We start from the raw sequence: 17,676 nt of genomic DNA, 5'->3' as shown, positions 1-17,676 counted from the left end.
TGACTGATACTGATTAGCCCTATTTTTGCAGATACTCTTATGAAGTATCAGGGTTCCCACATGTCCTTAAATCAATGGAAATTTAGGAAGTAGTTTTCTAGTCATTGAAATGACCAAATATCCTGGAAATAATCAGAATCAGAAACAGAAATACTTTATTGATCCCCCAGGGGGGAAATTGGGTAAATAAACCTGTTACAGACTCTGCATTCATCACAATTTAAAATTTTATTTTTATTGACATTTCAATTTGTAGTGGAAAGTGGAAAAGCCAAAACTTAATACATGAACTACATACATAAAAGGCGTGAAAGGTCAACTAAAGCCAACCAAATTGTGTCTTTTACACACTCTGTAACTGTTACAAACCAATACTGGTGCTGAAATGTGGAAAACGCCTGATGCTCATGACTTTGAAAGAAAGCCTGTTTCATTTATGTACTGTATTTTTTCATCAAGTGGTGACTTTGTGGCCTCCTTTTATTCGGTGTGATATTTGTTTGGTGTGAGAGTTTTGGCCCCTAAAACTAACTACAAATACTTTTTGTATTTATATTATTATACTTACATATTATATGTTAGTTCTACATATCTTCTGTATATTTATAGCTCCACACCTTCCCTGGCACAATGCTTTAGAATTTAGGACTTTATTTATATATATTTATGAATAGTTGCTGCCGCACATTCCAGAATTTGCTAAACCATCAACAGCACTCAGCAAGTGCCAAAACAAGATCCAAGGAGGATATGTTAGTGAGGTAGATTTTTAGGTTTACTTTAGAAGGTGAGTCGAGTTGATAACATTTCTTTGTCTGCAGCCTCCATAATCATTTAAATAATGATTTTATGATGTGGGTTTGAGGACCTGAAATGGAGAAATCTGCAGCTGTGCCCACTTTAAACATTGTGAGAGTGAGATTATGTGCTGTGTCTTTGTTCATGAAAGATATGTAAGATCTCCTGATCTGTACCGACAGCAAGTCTTTACTCATGTGTGGTCGTGTCTGAATTCTGTGTAAAGCTTGACTGTAAAGCTCAAATACTCGCAGTGAATTGTCTTTAAACTCTGGCTGTGGTCCTTCTGTATGTATAGCTACTGTAGGTGACGCAGTTCACAGGATATATTTCATGACCTGTCCTGTTTGTGAGGATACGGGTGGCTGTGGCTGGAGAAGGGAAGGAAATGCAGCATTCTTTCGAGGAGCTGGGCCTTTTGGATGGGAACAATCACCGTGGAAGAAAAACAAGGCTGAAAATAACCACAGACTGCTCTGACACTGTGGAAGGCTACAATTCTTCCACCGTCGGTTGTTTTATGCTCATATTAGGACATGCAAAGTAGACATAGAGTCCTGGAAGTGGAGTTTACCGTTCAATGTGAAAGGCTGATTCTATTTCTAGATGGAGGGAGTTTCATAATACCATTTTCCAACATTAAATGAATCAAGCTTCCAAAACATTATTGATTTCGCACTAAAAAACATACATTTAACAAGTGGCTCTCATTTGTTAAAGGGCCGGTGTGTAGGATTTAGTGGCATCAAGGGGTGTAGTCGCAACTCACAGGCTTCCACCATCCACTTCCAGGTGTGAAGAAGAAACTATGGTGACACGAAAAAAGGCGGACGGCCTTATCTACAGCCAGTGGTTTGTCCGTTCTAGGCTACTGTAGAAAGTAGAAAGTAGAAATTACTGCATTGCCTTTTCAGAAACACATTTTAGCGTACTGTTTATCTGTAATACAAGAACGTGTGTGACCAGGCACGCCGTCACTGTTTCCTGCTACAGAGGATTCGAAACCGCACAGCCAGCATGGCAACGGCCATTATGCCAAAACTGAGGCTTTAAAACGGTTCTCCACAAACAAATGAATGACTTCAAAATAGTCTCACACTTGATCAGAACCCATTTAAAGTACATGTTTTTTTTTTTACCAGAAGCTAAGACTTTCACATAACCTTCAAAAGCAATGACCTGCTTGTTGTCTCTAAAAAAAGACTGTATTATGTCTGATAACCAGAATTAGCAATATTTCCAAATTCAAATGCCTCTTTAATCTCCCTGCTTCCATCTCTGGGGTACGAATGGAAGAATTTGGTCCAATAAGAGCTCTATTGTTCTGCCAAGCGTGGAGCTGTAGGTAAAGCTCCCCCACACAGCGAGCCTCAGTGAGCTGCTTGGTTTACCTACTTTTGGCTTGAGAGATTACTGGGCACTGAGCTGCTTTTGGATCTGGAGGCCCGGAGGTTAATTCTGAAGAGAATGGTGAATAGGCAGGCCTCTGTATGTGCACACATGCATGCATGCACATACACAGCTGGAATTTAGTTACACACGTATACACACAGATACACTCAATCTGTTTTGGCATCTCTGGTTTCTGTCCCGCAAAGCTCGTACTACAGCAAATCTGATCCACAGTTTACACTTGACGGCGCGCAGGAAACAAGAAGCAGAGCGAGCGGAGAGACAGAAAGAGGAGATGCCGGGTGTTGACATAGTTGAGATGAAAATGTTGTAAATATTTTTTTGATAATAGTAAACTACGAGGAACTGGCAGAATTCTTGCCCTCAGGCATGTTCACGGCGATGAGAGGTGAGACGAGGGGGATTAGAGTTTTCGTTTATCAGTAACAGTGCCTGAGATACCGGAGTCTTTACAAATCCATCAAATGTCACAAAGCTTTCAAACAGAAGTGGGAAGAAATGAAGTACAGTACGAATACTTTGTTACTATACTTAAGTGTTTTTTTTTTTCAATCTGTACTTCAGTATTAACCTTTTACTTTTAACCCCCTTCATTTTTACACAAATACGTGTATTTTTTTTTTACTCCTTACATTTTTAAACCAGGCTTGTTACTTTAGTTTTAATGCATTTGAGGGGAATTATCGCTTATTATTATTTCTTGCATCATTGCACGTCTTCCTAGCATCAAGACCGGTGCACATCACGCATAAGAGACGTAACATGATGAAAAAGACGTAACAAAACGAAACAGATTAGAGGGAGACTCAACCCTATTTGAAGTTTAAGGTAGCTTTGCGCAGAAAAAGAGAAACCAAGAGAGACTCAGTGCTTCTTCTTTTATTGGAGTCTTTTTTTTACACAAATATCTGTACTTCTACTTGAATAAACGCGCAAATAAATGTGTATACTCCTGCCACCTCTGGTCTTAGATGAGATGTAGAGCATGTGTAGCCTGTATATCAGTAGGACAAACTGTCCTGTATAAGTTCATGTTATCTAAACTGACATTCTAAAGCTTGACCTCAGACGTGCTAACATATCTTATTGTACGTTCTCTGTTGAGAAATGGCTGCTTTCATGTCCAGCTCATTGTTTGCTTGTTGTAGCTGCTGTCGCATCCTCCGGTCTTGAAGAAACTGAAGAAACGTACGTGTTGCATGCATTCCTGCTTGCAAACGCTTTGAATCAAGCACCTCCTCAGTAGGTGAAATATAAAAACAAAACAGGCAGTTAACAGGGGTTGCCGGGGTCAGATGCATTCATCTAATAATGTTGTGAGTACTGAGAATGTTTTGATAACGGTAAAGCAAAGGCAGGCATGGATGTGAGTAGGAGTAAACATTATGACCTTGACAATTGACATTGGGAATTCTTCCCAGGCATGGAGAGAAACGGAGCCAAAAGTTTGTTCCATAATCGCTGTGGAGGGCGGTATCTGTGCTCGGTGGAGAGCTTGCGAGGGCAGGGAGGAATTCTGATGTGACGGGGGAGTTTCAGAGGGAGTGAAGGGTCTTCCACTGGAATGTGCCGTGCGTTAGTGCCAAGTCAATGCCACTCAAACTCTCTCTGTATCTGGAGTTATTAGGTTTTTTTGTCCAACAGCAAAAAGAAAGATTCCTGGTGTAGTTGGTTGTTGTTGTTGCTTTATGAATCTACCTTAAAGGAATAGTTCAACATTTTGGTTCGACATTTTCGCTTTCTTGCTAAGAGGTAAATGGGAGGATCAATATCACTTTCATATACAATAACGAGCATCCTGTTTCCCCCTTTGCATGAAGCTAAGCAAACTAGCATGCTGACTACTTAGCTTAGATTGATCCCATTCTCTTGTCGGTATGGTAAATATGAAGCTAGAGCGAAATTGAGCTTCATATTTTGGGGAAAACAGTGTCTGGCTCCAAGAATTCACTGTGCTCAGTTGAGCAATAGCTAAAAAAAGTGAGTTTCCCGGAATGTCAAACTATTTCTTTAGGGATGATTTCTTTAAGGTGGGGTTGTATGAAGTGTGTACTTATCCTTAGTCTGTGTAATATAGCAGTTTCCCATCAGAAGGGGCTGATGGAAGGTAAGACAGTGAAAACAATCAAAATTTTGCATACTTACAATGATATAGATATTTTTTAGGTGTGCTTTTTTATTTGGTTAAAATACAGTTTTCCATAGCAGTACATCACTTAGCTTCCATACTGGTTCCATACTGACAGCTTCTACGGACTGGGGGCGTGCCGACCACCATCTACTGTATGTAACACACTGACTATGAATGAGAACCTTATATAACCCCACAAAAAAAACATAACTCACCCTTTAACTTGAAAAGAGGGGTTTGAAAATGGATAATGGATGTATAGATGATTTAGGTCTGAGGGAGAGCACGTTTCATCAGTTCAGAGCCAATGAAGCCCACAGCAGAATTAAAAACAAAAACAAAAAAAAACCTGCACATTCCTCAATCTGAAAACAAGGCTTCTTTTCTACATTCCTGTGAAGCTGACTTTATGAAATCAACCTCTTCAGGGAACACAAATCATTCACAAATAGGCATCAGAGATAATAAGCTAACATGCAACAGATGAGGGCAATCATTCTAGCTCTGCAACTCAACATCAAATGCTCTGTTGTCTGTCGGTTTCTGTCAGGAGGCCAAGGTGAAGAAGATCATGTCCAAGAAAGAGAGGAAGGAGAAGAAGATGTTCTCCTCTAAAGATGACGAGCACTTCTTGTTGACTGGAGTAAAGCTGGCTGACCGCAGAGGGTGAGGTTAAACACACATAATACTGTTATCATGACAGATGTTTGCCCATGTACTCGCGGTGTGTTTACATGAAGTTCAAGTATCAATAACTTATAAGATTCCCCGTGTACAAGCACTTTTAAAGACATTTAAAGGGATAGTTTGACATATGCTTATTTGCTTTTTTTATATATATATATATAGTGTGAAGCTAGAGCCAGCAGGCTGTTATCTTAGCTAAGACTAAAAAAACAGCTAGCCTGGCTCTGTCCAAAGGAAAAATAAAATTGCCTACTATCACTTCCAAAGTTTATTAATTGACACGTTATATCTCATTTTTATCTTGACAGAGCCTACTGACTCCAACTTACTTAGCGTACAGTCATGAGAGTAACTCTGGCCAAGAAATCAAACGTATTTACAAAAATCTCTACTATACCTTTAAAGGACCAGTTTGCAATATTTAGTGACATCTAGTGGTAAAGTTTGAAACTGCAACCAACTGTATGACCGCTTGCCTTTTAACCCTGTAGGAGAAGCTACGGTGGCTGTAACTGTCACAAAAAAATGCAAAAAGCCCTATCAAGAACTGGCCATTACAAGCATTGTAAAGGACCAATATGTGGCAGGGCTGTTGGACTGGATTACATTAATAAAGTGGTCAATGTGGTGTAATTTAAAGTCAGTTGTGGATCGTCACCGTGGCCTGAACACAACCAAAGTGAAAGTTATTCATCACTTTTCAAGAATACTAGCTTTGTGTAACAGTGTGCTAAAACTATTGGTGTGACCACCAGCATGTAAAATGTATGTCAGACCTGCCCAGATCCTTCCTGGTCCACATCATTGTAAGGGTTATATACTGAGCGACCATTAACGGTGAAGTGTGTGTCGCAGAAATATTTACAAACTTGATTAGAAATAATGGAGTCACGTCCAACCACTTGTATTTGTTTACCTGAGCTCCATTTGCCAGCAGTTATTAACTTTCAGACCTCTTGAGGAAGTGGAACATGTATGGCGAGGAAACGCTAAATTAATCACCCCTGTGTGACAAACAACCAGGAATTTCTATACAATGGCCTGCTATATGGGGAACGTTCCACTCTCCAGTGTAGAGATGCCTCATACACACTCACTCAATCCTATTTATAGTTAAGATGAGAGGTCAACTGATTAATCCATACGCTGACAAGTTTGTGCTTCTCTTCCTCTCCCTGGTTTTCTCTAAAGGTCTCACAAGAAAATCAAGGATGACGAGAAGGAGAAGGAAAAGAAGGACAAGCCAGAGAAGGGCCATTGCTTCTGGGAGAGCGTTACCATGACGATGAGGCAGATCTCGCCCACCAAAAAACTGGAGAAGATGGAGGGCTGGGAGCCGCCTCGCCTGGAGAACTTAACCGAGACTGTGACTGACGAAGCCCCAGAGGACAAGAGCCAGAACGGGAACTCGCCAGTGTCCTTCCCAGACTCTCTAAGCCTCCCGTTGGAATTGTCCTCCTGGGCGGGCCGGGGTCTTGAGGAGGACTCCTCCCGCTATGCTAACCTGTCAGACTCCAAGGATTCAGCAGCCGCCGTTAGATGGACAGCCCGCGCCAAAGTCAAGCTGGCCGGCATTAGCAGGATGAGCAGAGGGATTGTGTCAGAAAGCGCTTGGGAGGGGTTTAAATAGTAGCCATTTTACCTCCGATACCCCCTCCCTCCTTACCTGTGTACCATCAATAAAGAGGATGAGGACCTGAACCAAATATCTGCTTGTCTCTGTAGTCTAGTTCTGGACGAAATCGGTTTTAATGTCAGCTGGTATTGAGATGCTGTAGTCGAGCCCCGAACATAACACATGAAGTTTGTCTTTATTATTTTAGCCTTTAAGTCCTCGAAGACAATATACGTCAGTTTTTATCAATGGGCTATTTTGGACAGACTGCTCCTTTAGGATCACTGATATAAACTGTAAATTCCAGCAAATAAAAGCCTTAAACTACTGTACCATTTTAACTGTGATATCCACTGGCATTTAGATATTTTATATTACCAAGAAATGAAAAATTTTTGATTTTTATATAATTATTGTGGCCGTCAGTGGTAGAGAATCAATGAAGAATATGCAAACCTGCTACTGAAGACTTTATGTTGGCTTCCTTTTGTCTATGCAGTTAGAGTGAAGAATGTGAGTCTGATGCCTCAACGTATACATCAATAACAGGCTTAAAATCTGTGCAATCATGTGTGTGTGTGTGTGTGAGTAAGAGGAAAGAAAGCGAGTTTGTGGGTGGACATGCACGCACATTTGTTTTGGTGAATCGCAGTTGGCATCGCAAAGGAGATGTGAAGTTTAAATCTGATTCTGAGTAATATTTATAAAATCTGAACAATGAAACGATAAAAACCAAACTCTGTGTATAGTTGTTTCTCAAGAAAAGCAGCGACTCCGTGCACCTGTGCCTTGTAACAATAGAGTGACATCATGTGTTTGCTGTAAATGTGAACCAAACGAAATCATCCCATCAGCACAAACCTGATGTGCTCGTCACATTGTCTAACGCAGGTGCAGGTGGAACAACCCAGCATGCACCTGTGCTGCACCAGCCTTTCAGACACTTCTTGGTTTCCAGTTACAAACCTGTGTCCCTGGATGTCGTTAGCTCCACCAGCAGTAAAAGTGTTTCCGTGCTGCATTATAAAAAGCTGGTTCTTAAATGCTGTTTGCATATCTGTGTATTGTATAGGACTGAGACAATATAATTTAATTTCTACAATGATTTTCTCTTTTAGGTAAATGAGATGCCACTGGTCTTTGCTTCTCTTTTCTCTTCTTTGTTTTAATCTGTTTACTGAATTTGTTTGATACTGAAGTCTGCTTCAATGCAGCCACACAGATACAGGCCACTTCCAGGGATGCCTGTATCCTGTATTTGTTCACTAAAAGGCTGGGTCACATTTTCTCAAGCAGAATAAAGATTTAGTTTGACTGTCTGGCTCTACTTCTTTCAACAGTTTGCAGTCTGGCGTAAACCTACGCTTTGATTTACCAGACTTTTCTTTCACCACCCAGATGGTTTTCGCTGATATAGTGGCCGAAACAGAGAGTGTACCCAAGTTCTTCATCAGAGGGCATTTGAAGGTAGCCCGCCACTTGTAAAACATACTGTAACATACTGCACAGTTACCACGGAAATTATTATTCTACTGTAACACAACCTCAATTTCCACATTTGCACACAAGTCTTAATACTTCCAATTTAAATTCAGAGTGGAGCAAATTAGGAAGAATATAAATCATGAAATACCTCCTTTGCTAAATGACAACTTTTTCTTGCTGTTTTAGCTGAAAATACATATTATATCCACATCTAAGGAGTGGAAACTACGATTAGGTCAAGTCTTAGAAAATATATCTATTCAATAAACAAAAGGACAATAGATTCCTTGAAAAGAAAACAGGTTTTTAGAAATATTTAATTGTTGTATAGCTAGTTCCTGTCCCATAAAAGTCACAATAGTACCATAAAGAGTATGGGAACAGTAAAGGATTATTACAAAAGTTGGAGGAAGGATACAAAACCTTTTTTTTTGCCATAAATAATGTTTTACATTTCCTGTCTGTCACTAGACAGTTTTGACAAAAGTAGATTGTAAAAACCTGTAGGGCTAATGAAGTTTTACATCATCTTCTCTTAGTGTCGACGCTTCCAATGTACACGGAGCACAGCAACAACTCACAGAGGACAACATACAGTATGTAAACAGAGACTCAAACACAACATGCATTCAGTTATTGCAGGAAAATACCACCAAAAGAGAACAGAGCAAAAAGCAGAAAAGTTTAACGCCATTAAACGAACCACGAGTCGCCTTATTCTGCCACACTGTTACAAAAAACATTACCTGTCATCACTTGCCTACCATTAACATGCTACAACTCCTTTTACATATAAATCATTTCACATATTCATAATACATTTACGTATATTTTTTTTCTCTCTTATAGCCTTTTTTTTGTCAAGAAGGCAAACATTTGTGCGGAGGGAAGAAAAACATTAAAGTTCCTTTTATATTTCACCCATCACCGACATTCTTGAATTCAACAAACATACACCTTTAATCTCCTATGTCTCATGGAAACACTTGTGCGTAAAGAAATGAAGACATAAGAAAAAGTCATCTCTTTCAGTTGAAGCCCTTTTGTATTTGGGTAAATGACATCTCGGGTAAACTTCGCTTGAAGAGCAACACGGAGGGTTTTAGAACTTGAAGAGGTCGATAAAGTGCTGTGGAGAGATGGGCATGAGGCAGCTGTCTGGATCGTTGGCTGTGCATGGATGGCCACAGTCCTGGAACACAGTCAAAAAACACATTCAGAAAGAAAAGAGACCAGAGGAGCCGCTACGCATACAGTTCACATACAGCAACAGGACGTGGGACACTGGAGCCGGTTGCACCAGCTGGTAATAAGTTTAAACTTGGTGTAGTTATGACACTGAATTAAATACCGCACCATGCAAACTAGTTCTTATGTAGAGATTACTTAAACAAGCAATAACTAAAGTTTTGGCCAGTGATTCCAAACCTGGGGATCGGGACCCCCACTAGGGGTCGCCAAAGCTAAACAGGGGTCGCGAGGCCTTCTTGATTTTAAGGGGTGTACAAAAACGTATATATTTAAAAATATATATAGTCATCCTATATCTCAGAATTTTGTTCATTTCTCTGGAGAAAGCTAAATGAAAATTGTTATTTTTGAAGTTTAGATTATTATTTAAGATATAAACTTTGAAGGTCTGAACATAAACTATATTCACAAGTAATACTTAGTTAAATAACAAAAGAGCTAATAGAACAACAGTAAAGCATCAGGGAGAAGAAAACACAACATTTGTTAAGAAAAGAAGCCTAAGTATGTATGGTTGTTTTAAAAACATAATACAGAGAGAATAGTATAAAAAGTTTCTTAAAAATATGTTTAAAATTCATCCAAGTCGCTCGCTTTACACAAACTTCCTGTAGTTATTATAATCACTGACAAGGTCTAAATATACCACTGATATATATACTGTATACTATCACCTTTTAAATTGATGTCAGGTGTCAAGTGTCAAACTAGCAGCTGTTTATTAACACATCTTGCAGATACAAAACGTTATGTGACGAATGTAGGTCCAATATTCACTTTCTTTGCACAGTTTTTGGTCTCTACCATCTCCTGAAGGACATATCTGGCTCTTCAGCAGCTAAATGCTCCACCATGTTCACCAGTTAGCTGCTTACTTTGTCCATCTTGAAATGTTTAAATTACTGTTGTAAACTGCTATATAAATGATAATATGTATGCTTCACTCTAAAACTATGACAATGAGTGTCAACAATAACTTGAATTAGGTAGATATGCCTAGATATGTTAACTAAAAATGTATCTACATAGCAGAAGTTTCTCACATATGTTAAGAAAGCAACCCCCAAAATATACTTTAAATTACAAAAAAATTTGACCGTTTAATCGGATATTTCCCTCTTGACAAATTTCATGAATACGTATATATCACAAACACAAATATTTTTCTATGTATGCATAGAGTAAAGAAACATAACACCTAGATTTACAAAGGACTGGCAGTCAAACACAATTTATTAATTTGCCTATTTTTAAAAAGAAAACATGAAAGCTACAGATGTAAAGAGCAACTGATTTGCAGTATGTACATTAGTAAGATCTTTGCTAGCTTTATGTTTTAATAGCACCTGATTTAGGTAAGTGTGACGACCCCTGCTGTTAGTCAGCAGAGACTGTGTGTTAACTGGTAGTTAATTGTAGGATGGTTTGGTAATCAGGGCCTTCTGGAGACATCTGTGCCACATGTTCCCAGACTATAAATCTAGGCTCTAGTCTCTCTCTTTGTGGCAGACTTTGTTTCTCCTTCGCTTATTTCATGCATTCTACAATATTCACACACCACACTTAGCCTCCATGCATACCCTGCATTACGGACATTCACACCCCATGCTCTGTGATCTCTTTTCACTCTTTACACTCTTTTCTCTAACACATTTCAGTTTTGTTAAATAAATTACTCGGTTTGATATGTGGAATTTTGTGTCTCACATTCGTCATAGGTACTAAGAACATAGAAGGACTTTATACACATATTTAGTGATGGATTTCCAAATAGCTGGTGCAACCTGATCCTTGACATTAGTACAGGAACATTAGTGTTAAACTAAATGAGATCTGACACATGAACTCAACATTCAGAGGAATTTATGAAACAACAAAAAGGACATTTCGTTTAAGGAATGCAGTTAGAGGCCATTAAAAAGTCAGTGGAAAGAGCAGCTCTGTTGACTAAACACACCTCGAGCAAAGCATGAAGACGTCAAGTGAAACAGAGAACAATACGAGACAAAGATTAACGCATTGGAAAAAGATAAGTCATAAATCAGATCGTCTGGGAAACATGAGACAAACTGGCAACCGAAGAAACACAAAGGCACGATGGGACAGAAAGTACCTTGAATAACAATGCCAGGTGGCGATCCTTAGGGAATCAGGGAGAAGAGGCAGGAAGGAAGGGAGACACGCAAGGAGAGGGATGCAAAAAGGGCAGAGGTTAAAAGGAATAGGGACCCAGTCAAGGAGAATTACAAGATTGAAGGTGGTAAATAATCACAAGGAGGGGGAGGAACACAAACTAAAGGAACAGCAGCATTTTATCGTCAAAGTCCTCCCCCCTGCGGTTATTAGCTAAAATGTGATCTTTGTCCTGCACGTGTTCTAACATCAGATCTCACTAAGGGGAAACAAGTCATTTGTTTGACCTCTGGCGGCTACATATAGATGTGTGAGTTCACAGAGTTGTTTGTTGACAACAAGAATTACCATTATTATCAGTGATAACGTGTGCTTATGTTTGTGACTCATTTCTTCTTGTTTAATAATCATCAAACATTGAGCTTTTTTTCACACAATAAATGTATCTGTAATTAATCAAGGCAACATCAGGGCTTTTTCTTTCCTTTTTTTGTGTCTTTACAACAAGCCAAATGTTTATAGTATAAAGATGGGCTTTCTACATGCTAGAGACAGATATCAGTGTGACAGAGGCTGTGTGATCAGACCAAGTGTGAGTGTGGATGTTTTGACTCTTTGGCCAATGAAACACAATCTGTTCTGGTACAAACTCGACACTTGATTTGATAAACTCTCTGATATACATACAGTTTAAGAGATATCAGGTCTGTGAGAAACATCTCTTTGAACAGTGCAGGTTTAATTTACTGTACACACTCTTTGCTTCTGCTTCTACTAAGCTACAACAACACTGAGAGGCTAAACCAATAACCAATTACCTTCTTTTTCCTCCAATGTAATGTGCAACATATAATTCACTTCTGATAAACAGTACCGGTTGGTTATATGGTGTTTCTTACATGAGATGAATGTAGTTGCAGGGGTGTTTGTTTACCTTCCAGAAGAGGATGCTACAGTGTTTGCAGAAGTGCAAGGTGTCTCCGTACTGCTCCTTCATTGGATAATGTTTCTGCAGGGTGAAGTACATCAGCTTCCAGTCCACGTTATCGCTCTTGGTTAGGACCAAATTCCTACAGAACTGTACACGGATGGAAAGGAAACAATTAAAACAGCATTTAAAACACAGGGGACGGGAATGTAATTATAACTGGAAAAGTTTAATTAGATATAATTAAGGGCAATTTGTCATTAACACCAACCCTACGTGGGTGTTTATACAATGTGTGAGATAGTGTATGTATGTGTGTGTGTGAGAGAGAGAGAGAGAGATATCACTGTGAGCTAATTGAGGCAATTCTGCCCTCTAGTGGTCAACATGTGAACTACACAGCAGCCCTCATCTCTTTGGATGCTTCATCACAAACTACTATTGGATGTTTTAAGCATGTTAAGTTAAATGAAATACACTGTTCTCTCACCTGTTTGTCTGAGAAGTGAAAGTGGCAGAGTTTCTTCCACAACATCCTGTTCTCACTGAGGCAGTGCAGAATAGGCGTGGCCTGTCCCAGGTTAATGATGTCATAGGCATCAGATAACTTGCAGAGGATCTTGTTCTGCATGTGTAGCGGCAAGTCGTTGAATGACAAGCCATTGCACATTTGCTGAGGAGACAATTAAGAGCAACACATTAAACTCACAGCTGGACTGTACAGAGTAACTAAAGTCAAGGCAAAAAAGTTCCAACCAAATAAGGGGTTTTCCAGGATGATGTGTTATGATTCATACACAGTTGAGCAATACATGTTGTCAATACTTCCTCTTCCATATTTCATGTTCCTCACTCATTAGATTCAGCAAAAGGGAGCAGTAGATACATACCTACTGCACATGTGACCATGAAGGCTTTCACATTTTTAGCCTACTGCCATTTCTAAAAGTCACATTTACATACAGGCAGCTCAAACTGGACCTGGAGGTGTGTTGAGGCCCAGTGCACGCTTAAACAACTTCTGTGAAGGGCTACAGTGGAAAGCACACACGACAGAGTCATGCACGTACACACAAACCCCAATACACCTTCTACCTTGGGGATCTGCAGGTTGTTGAGCTGCTGCTGCCATTTGAGAATGGTCTCCAGTCGGCACAACCAGATGTTGACGTTGCCCACGAGGACGCACCTGCCAACATGGATGGTCAGACTGTGCAGTGTCGAGCTGAGGTCGTGCAGCAGCTCCTTGACAAGGCGTGGATTGTACTGGTCTTCCAGAACTAAAACAAAACATAAAACACAAAGCACGATATTAAGATGAAAAAGAACATTTCTTTGTAACATAGTGTAACCAAAAAGGTCTGACAGGCACTTTACCACACATGTTACATGTGACAAACTGCACTTTGCTCCACAAGGCAACACAACCCCATAATGATGGAGCACACTGGTACCTACTGGTTTTGTGGTTTGGGATTCAGTACAATCACACTGCCGTGACTGGGCAGTAGTTTGAGAAACAACATGTCCTGCTTACTCAGAGCCTTATTATTTGGTAAAGACATGATCTTTCTGTAAAATATAGAGCTACTTTTACTGAAACAACAAGAGCCTAAATTAAAATCTACAATGCAATGACACGTAATCAATCTCCGTCTCACGTCTCCTTACCCTTTCGTACAATCTTCTCCAGTATATTGAAATAGTTTTTCTGGGCAGCTCCACTCAAAGAAGTGAGCTGAGACCTGGCTATTAGCTGGAAAAGCTATGGGAGACAGAGTAGAGAAAATTAGACAAAAGAAGAATCGCTTGTACAGGTTTCAACAGTTTCAAAAGGATTCTTCATCAATATGTGTAATTTTCATCGCTCACTTTTGCAACATAGTTGAATCTTCTCAAGTCCTGAATGGCACTGGAAAAGTCTAGACGGTTGAGGGCTTCACCAAGTGTGCAGTATCCATGGCGCTGTGTGTTAACATGAAAAATAAAAATACACACACATGCACATATCTTATTAAAGAATTATTTAATTCAAATAAATTCTCCTGTTTGAATCAAAAGCAAATAAATCCTTCATGTAAAAATTCTTGTATCAGCAGCAGAACTCACTTCTTTTGTGCTCCCTTTCTGTACGTAGATCCATTTATCCCTGAAAACAACTGGACGAGGGAGAAAAACACATTATTCCATACAGTTACGGACACAATATGACAAGCCCCTGTGATATTTAGTACAATCAAATACATCAGTATATACAACCATTGTAAAGATCCTTATTAGGTAATGTTAAATGTTGTTCCTCTTTCTTTATTGTGGTGGAGCAGGCTTGAAATTGACATACTGTTCAATCAAAAACTTTCTGTTATAGTGTCTAGTATTTGTTCAAACACTAGACAACCAGGATTGGTACTAAGCTGCAATAAACGCTACATTTAGGTTAATAACCAATCGTAACAAGGTGATTTAAAGTGTGCAGCCACAGGACATCTTAGTTTTATTGTACCTGCCCTCTAATGTATAAATCAATAATAAAAACATGATAATATCTAGTCATAATTACAAATGATGTTGCTTTTTGTTGTGCTGCACAACATGTAGCCTAAATTAAACATGAACGTTACATAAACTGGAATGCGTGAACTTGCTCAGATAAGAGGAAGGAAATTGACAACTTAAACAACCTGAAATCTCAGTGTCTTTCAACAAGTTTGACATGTCAGACTGGTTTGATGCTGAGGCGAGCCTCAGGTCCTATTGACAAACAGGTGTGATATATATATATTATACTATATACTATATATAATATATACACACACACACAACCCTCAGCTCAACTGGCTGGTCGTTGAGGTGCATACCAGGCGTGCACAGGTGCAGATGGCCATATTATCTAGGGTCACTGCTCCACAGGGCTTATACACACCTGCAGACTTCCAGAAATTAGACTAAGAATCACAATTTCCTTATATTCCCCCCTGAACAATGTTTCCAACAGACTATCTGTAGGATGGCAGAATGAGACTAAACTACTGTTACTGAAACACACTTAGTGCCAACATATCACTGATAAACATTACAAATGTAACACATCTCTGAATTCATGTAAATCTCAGAAAAAGCCATCACACTCAGTGCTTCCCTATGACGATCTCTGGTGATAAATTAAATGAAAAAAAGTCCAATAAATCTCATTGCAAACAAAGTGTTCAATAGGTGGCAGCCCCTTCACTGCTATTATGACTTGTGCCTACCAGTACTTCAGCTCTGTTTTTTTGTACAGAGGGCCTTTCATTTTCATACCACAAACTCTTTCACAAAGCCAAAACAGTGATTATGTGTTGCTGAGACTCACATTGAGATTTGGTGTTATTGTTGTAGAAGTCCTTTTTCCTCTTTGTGGTGGCGAGCTCACACACATCCCCAACAAACAGATTTTCTTTGTTGTCACTGCAGAGCCTGTTTGGATAGAGAAAGCATGGGAGGAATGTGTTAATAACACTGCATGCGAATGTGACCAGTACAGCTAAAATACAATAATTACAGACCGGAGGAAGTCCTGAAGAAAAGGTCTGTGACTATTTACTGATGTCTCGTATATCATCCTGTTGCATGGCATAATGGCAATTTAGGTGCTGCAGTATTTTGGACCTAACTGGGCCAGCAAAAGTTTGAGCTGAAAATAACAAAAACACAGGTCTCCAGAAAGTAATAGTAGTAATAATAATCTTTCTGGTAAAGAATCTAGCTGCTGCTTTTTGGACGATTTGGACCAATAATCAGGCCAACAGATGCAGATGTAACAGGAGTCAGAATAGGCAAGATGTGAAATTATAATGATTCACAATGTCTGTTATGGTCGAGGAAACACCGCAGACATATATTAGAGTCTGAGAGACAGAATCATTGATGTGACTCAGAGATCAGATAGAGATCTCATAATGTTTTGCCTGTTTTCTGAGAAAAGACTCTCAGTTATTTCTGGCTGCCATTCAGGGCCTGCTTGGTTGATTAGTGGCCTTGTTATTACTGATAACATAGATCTTAAAATTTTGGCAGCTGACCTCAACTTGACATGTTGACATGGGAGGCTTGAATTGGCTCAACTCCAACAGAAACTCAAATAAAAACATGTCAGCGCATGTTAATATACTGGATACAAATTATGTATGGATGGTCTGTTCATGAGGGTCTGTGCACATGAATATAAATGCTTTAGGAAAGTGCATCACGTCTCTCTGCCGTACTACTATTGTGAGAACTTTCCCTCTTTTCTTCTAAAGCCAACAAAATTAAATGACATAAAATAAAATCATCTGTACCAAGATCTGTCCTTCTGTAACTACACATTCTCTAATGACCTTTAACTCACAGATCAAAGGGCTGGATCGGACTAGTAATTGACTCTCCATGCATTAATAAGCCCTTGGCTGAAGTTGAGCACCTGGCTGGCAAAGCTACCAACTCAGGGAGCACGATATATGGGTCAGCTGATTGGGAAATTATTAGCATTGGGACTGATATTATCTCTACTACATGACATTTGATATGTGAATGTATGTTTTCATTTATTTTAGGCATGAGTTTATTTGTGGTTGTGGTAATAATGCAAAACATTGTCCCTTTGAGAATAGAAAGGCAGCTCAGTTAGACTGGTACAGCTTACAACCTTCAAAATAAGAGTATTTTTATTGGTCCCCTATCTTCGCGAATTCAAAATAGACTCCCCTGCACTGTGGTCTACCACTGCGGTCTAGGGGAGGGCATATGGCCCCTGCAATATACATAGACTCATCAGCTTCTTCTTTTCATATCCTCGTGAGGAGTTTCACCCAGAGGACTAGCTCGAGCTATCTAGAGCTGAAACGATTAGCTGATTAGTCGCTGAATCAATAGGCAGAAAATTAATTGGCAATGTGGTAATCTTTTTATTCTGCTGGTTGCTGCTCTTTACACGTGAGGAGCATTTGCTGTTTGTCTTTCTATATATATTGTAGACAACTGAATATCTAGTTTTGGACTGTTGGTGGTACAAAACAACCAATCTGAGTAAATATGCTTGGACTCAAAAACATTAGAATGTCATATTTCACTTTTTTCTGACATGATATAGAAAAACAAAGAATCAGCAGATTAATTGTTAATGAAAATGATTTCTAGTCTGCAAAGGTGCCCCAAGCTACTACTAGGCATCATTAGTGCAGCAACAAAGACATGATCCCTCAACAGCTTCCCACC

At 39.4% G+C, this 17,676-nt stretch overlaps 2 protein-coding genes across 4 annotated transcripts in view; one reads left to right on the top strand and one right to left on the bottom strand.

The window, feature by feature from the left end:
- Positions 1 to 7,129, top strand: part of si:ch211-225h24.2 (testis development-related protein) — a 15,586-nt gene extending 8,457 nt beyond the window's left edge. For both annotated transcript variants that reach the window (XM_035679310.1, XM_035679309.1), the window contains 2 exons: positions 4,893 to 5,008; positions 6,221 to 7,129. In XM_035679310.1, the coding sequence (XP_035535203.1) occupies positions 4,893 to 5,008; positions 6,221 to 6,659 (555 nt within the window). In that variant the 3' untranslated portion in view covers positions 6,660 to 7,129. The remainder of the gene's footprint in view (positions 1 to 4,892; positions 5,009 to 6,220) is intronic.
- A 1,299-nt stretch (positions 7,130 to 8,428) lies between these two features.
- The window catches only part of fbxo25 (F-box protein 25), a 14,689-nt gene continuing 5,441 nt past the window's right edge, over positions 8,429 to 17,676 (bottom strand). Inside the window, exons 3-11 of one of the 2 annotated variants that reach the window (XM_035679043.1) lie at positions 15,794 to 15,897; positions 14,551 to 14,600; positions 14,314 to 14,406; positions 14,113 to 14,206; positions 13,537 to 13,721; positions 12,932 to 13,114; positions 12,448 to 12,591; positions 11,494 to 11,520; positions 8,429 to 9,321 (exon numbers count right to left, since the gene is read on the bottom strand). In XM_035679043.1, the coding sequence (XP_035534936.1) occupies positions 9,232 to 9,321; positions 11,494 to 11,520; positions 12,448 to 12,591; positions 12,932 to 13,114; positions 13,537 to 13,721; positions 14,113 to 14,206; positions 14,314 to 14,406; positions 14,551 to 14,600; positions 15,794 to 15,897 (970 nt within the window). In that variant the 3' untranslated portion in view covers positions 8,429 to 9,231. The remainder of the gene's footprint in view (positions 9,322 to 11,493; positions 11,521 to 12,447; positions 12,592 to 12,931; positions 13,115 to 13,536; positions 13,722 to 14,112; positions 14,207 to 14,313; positions 14,407 to 14,550; positions 14,601 to 15,793; positions 15,898 to 17,676) is intronic. The other variant, XM_035679044.1, reaches the window with a different exon arrangement.

The sequence above is a fragment of the Morone saxatilis genome, unplaced genomic scaffold (genome assembly GCF_004916995.1).
Source record: "Morone saxatilis isolate NCDOM2014 unplaced genomic scaffold, NCSU_SB_2.0 Contig7, whole genome shotgun sequence".
Lineage (NCBI taxonomy): Eukaryota > Metazoa > Chordata > Actinopteri > Moronidae > Morone > Morone saxatilis.
The sequence above is the reverse complement of the archived record's forward strand: the minus strand, read 5'-3'. Positions and strand labels throughout refer to the sequence as shown.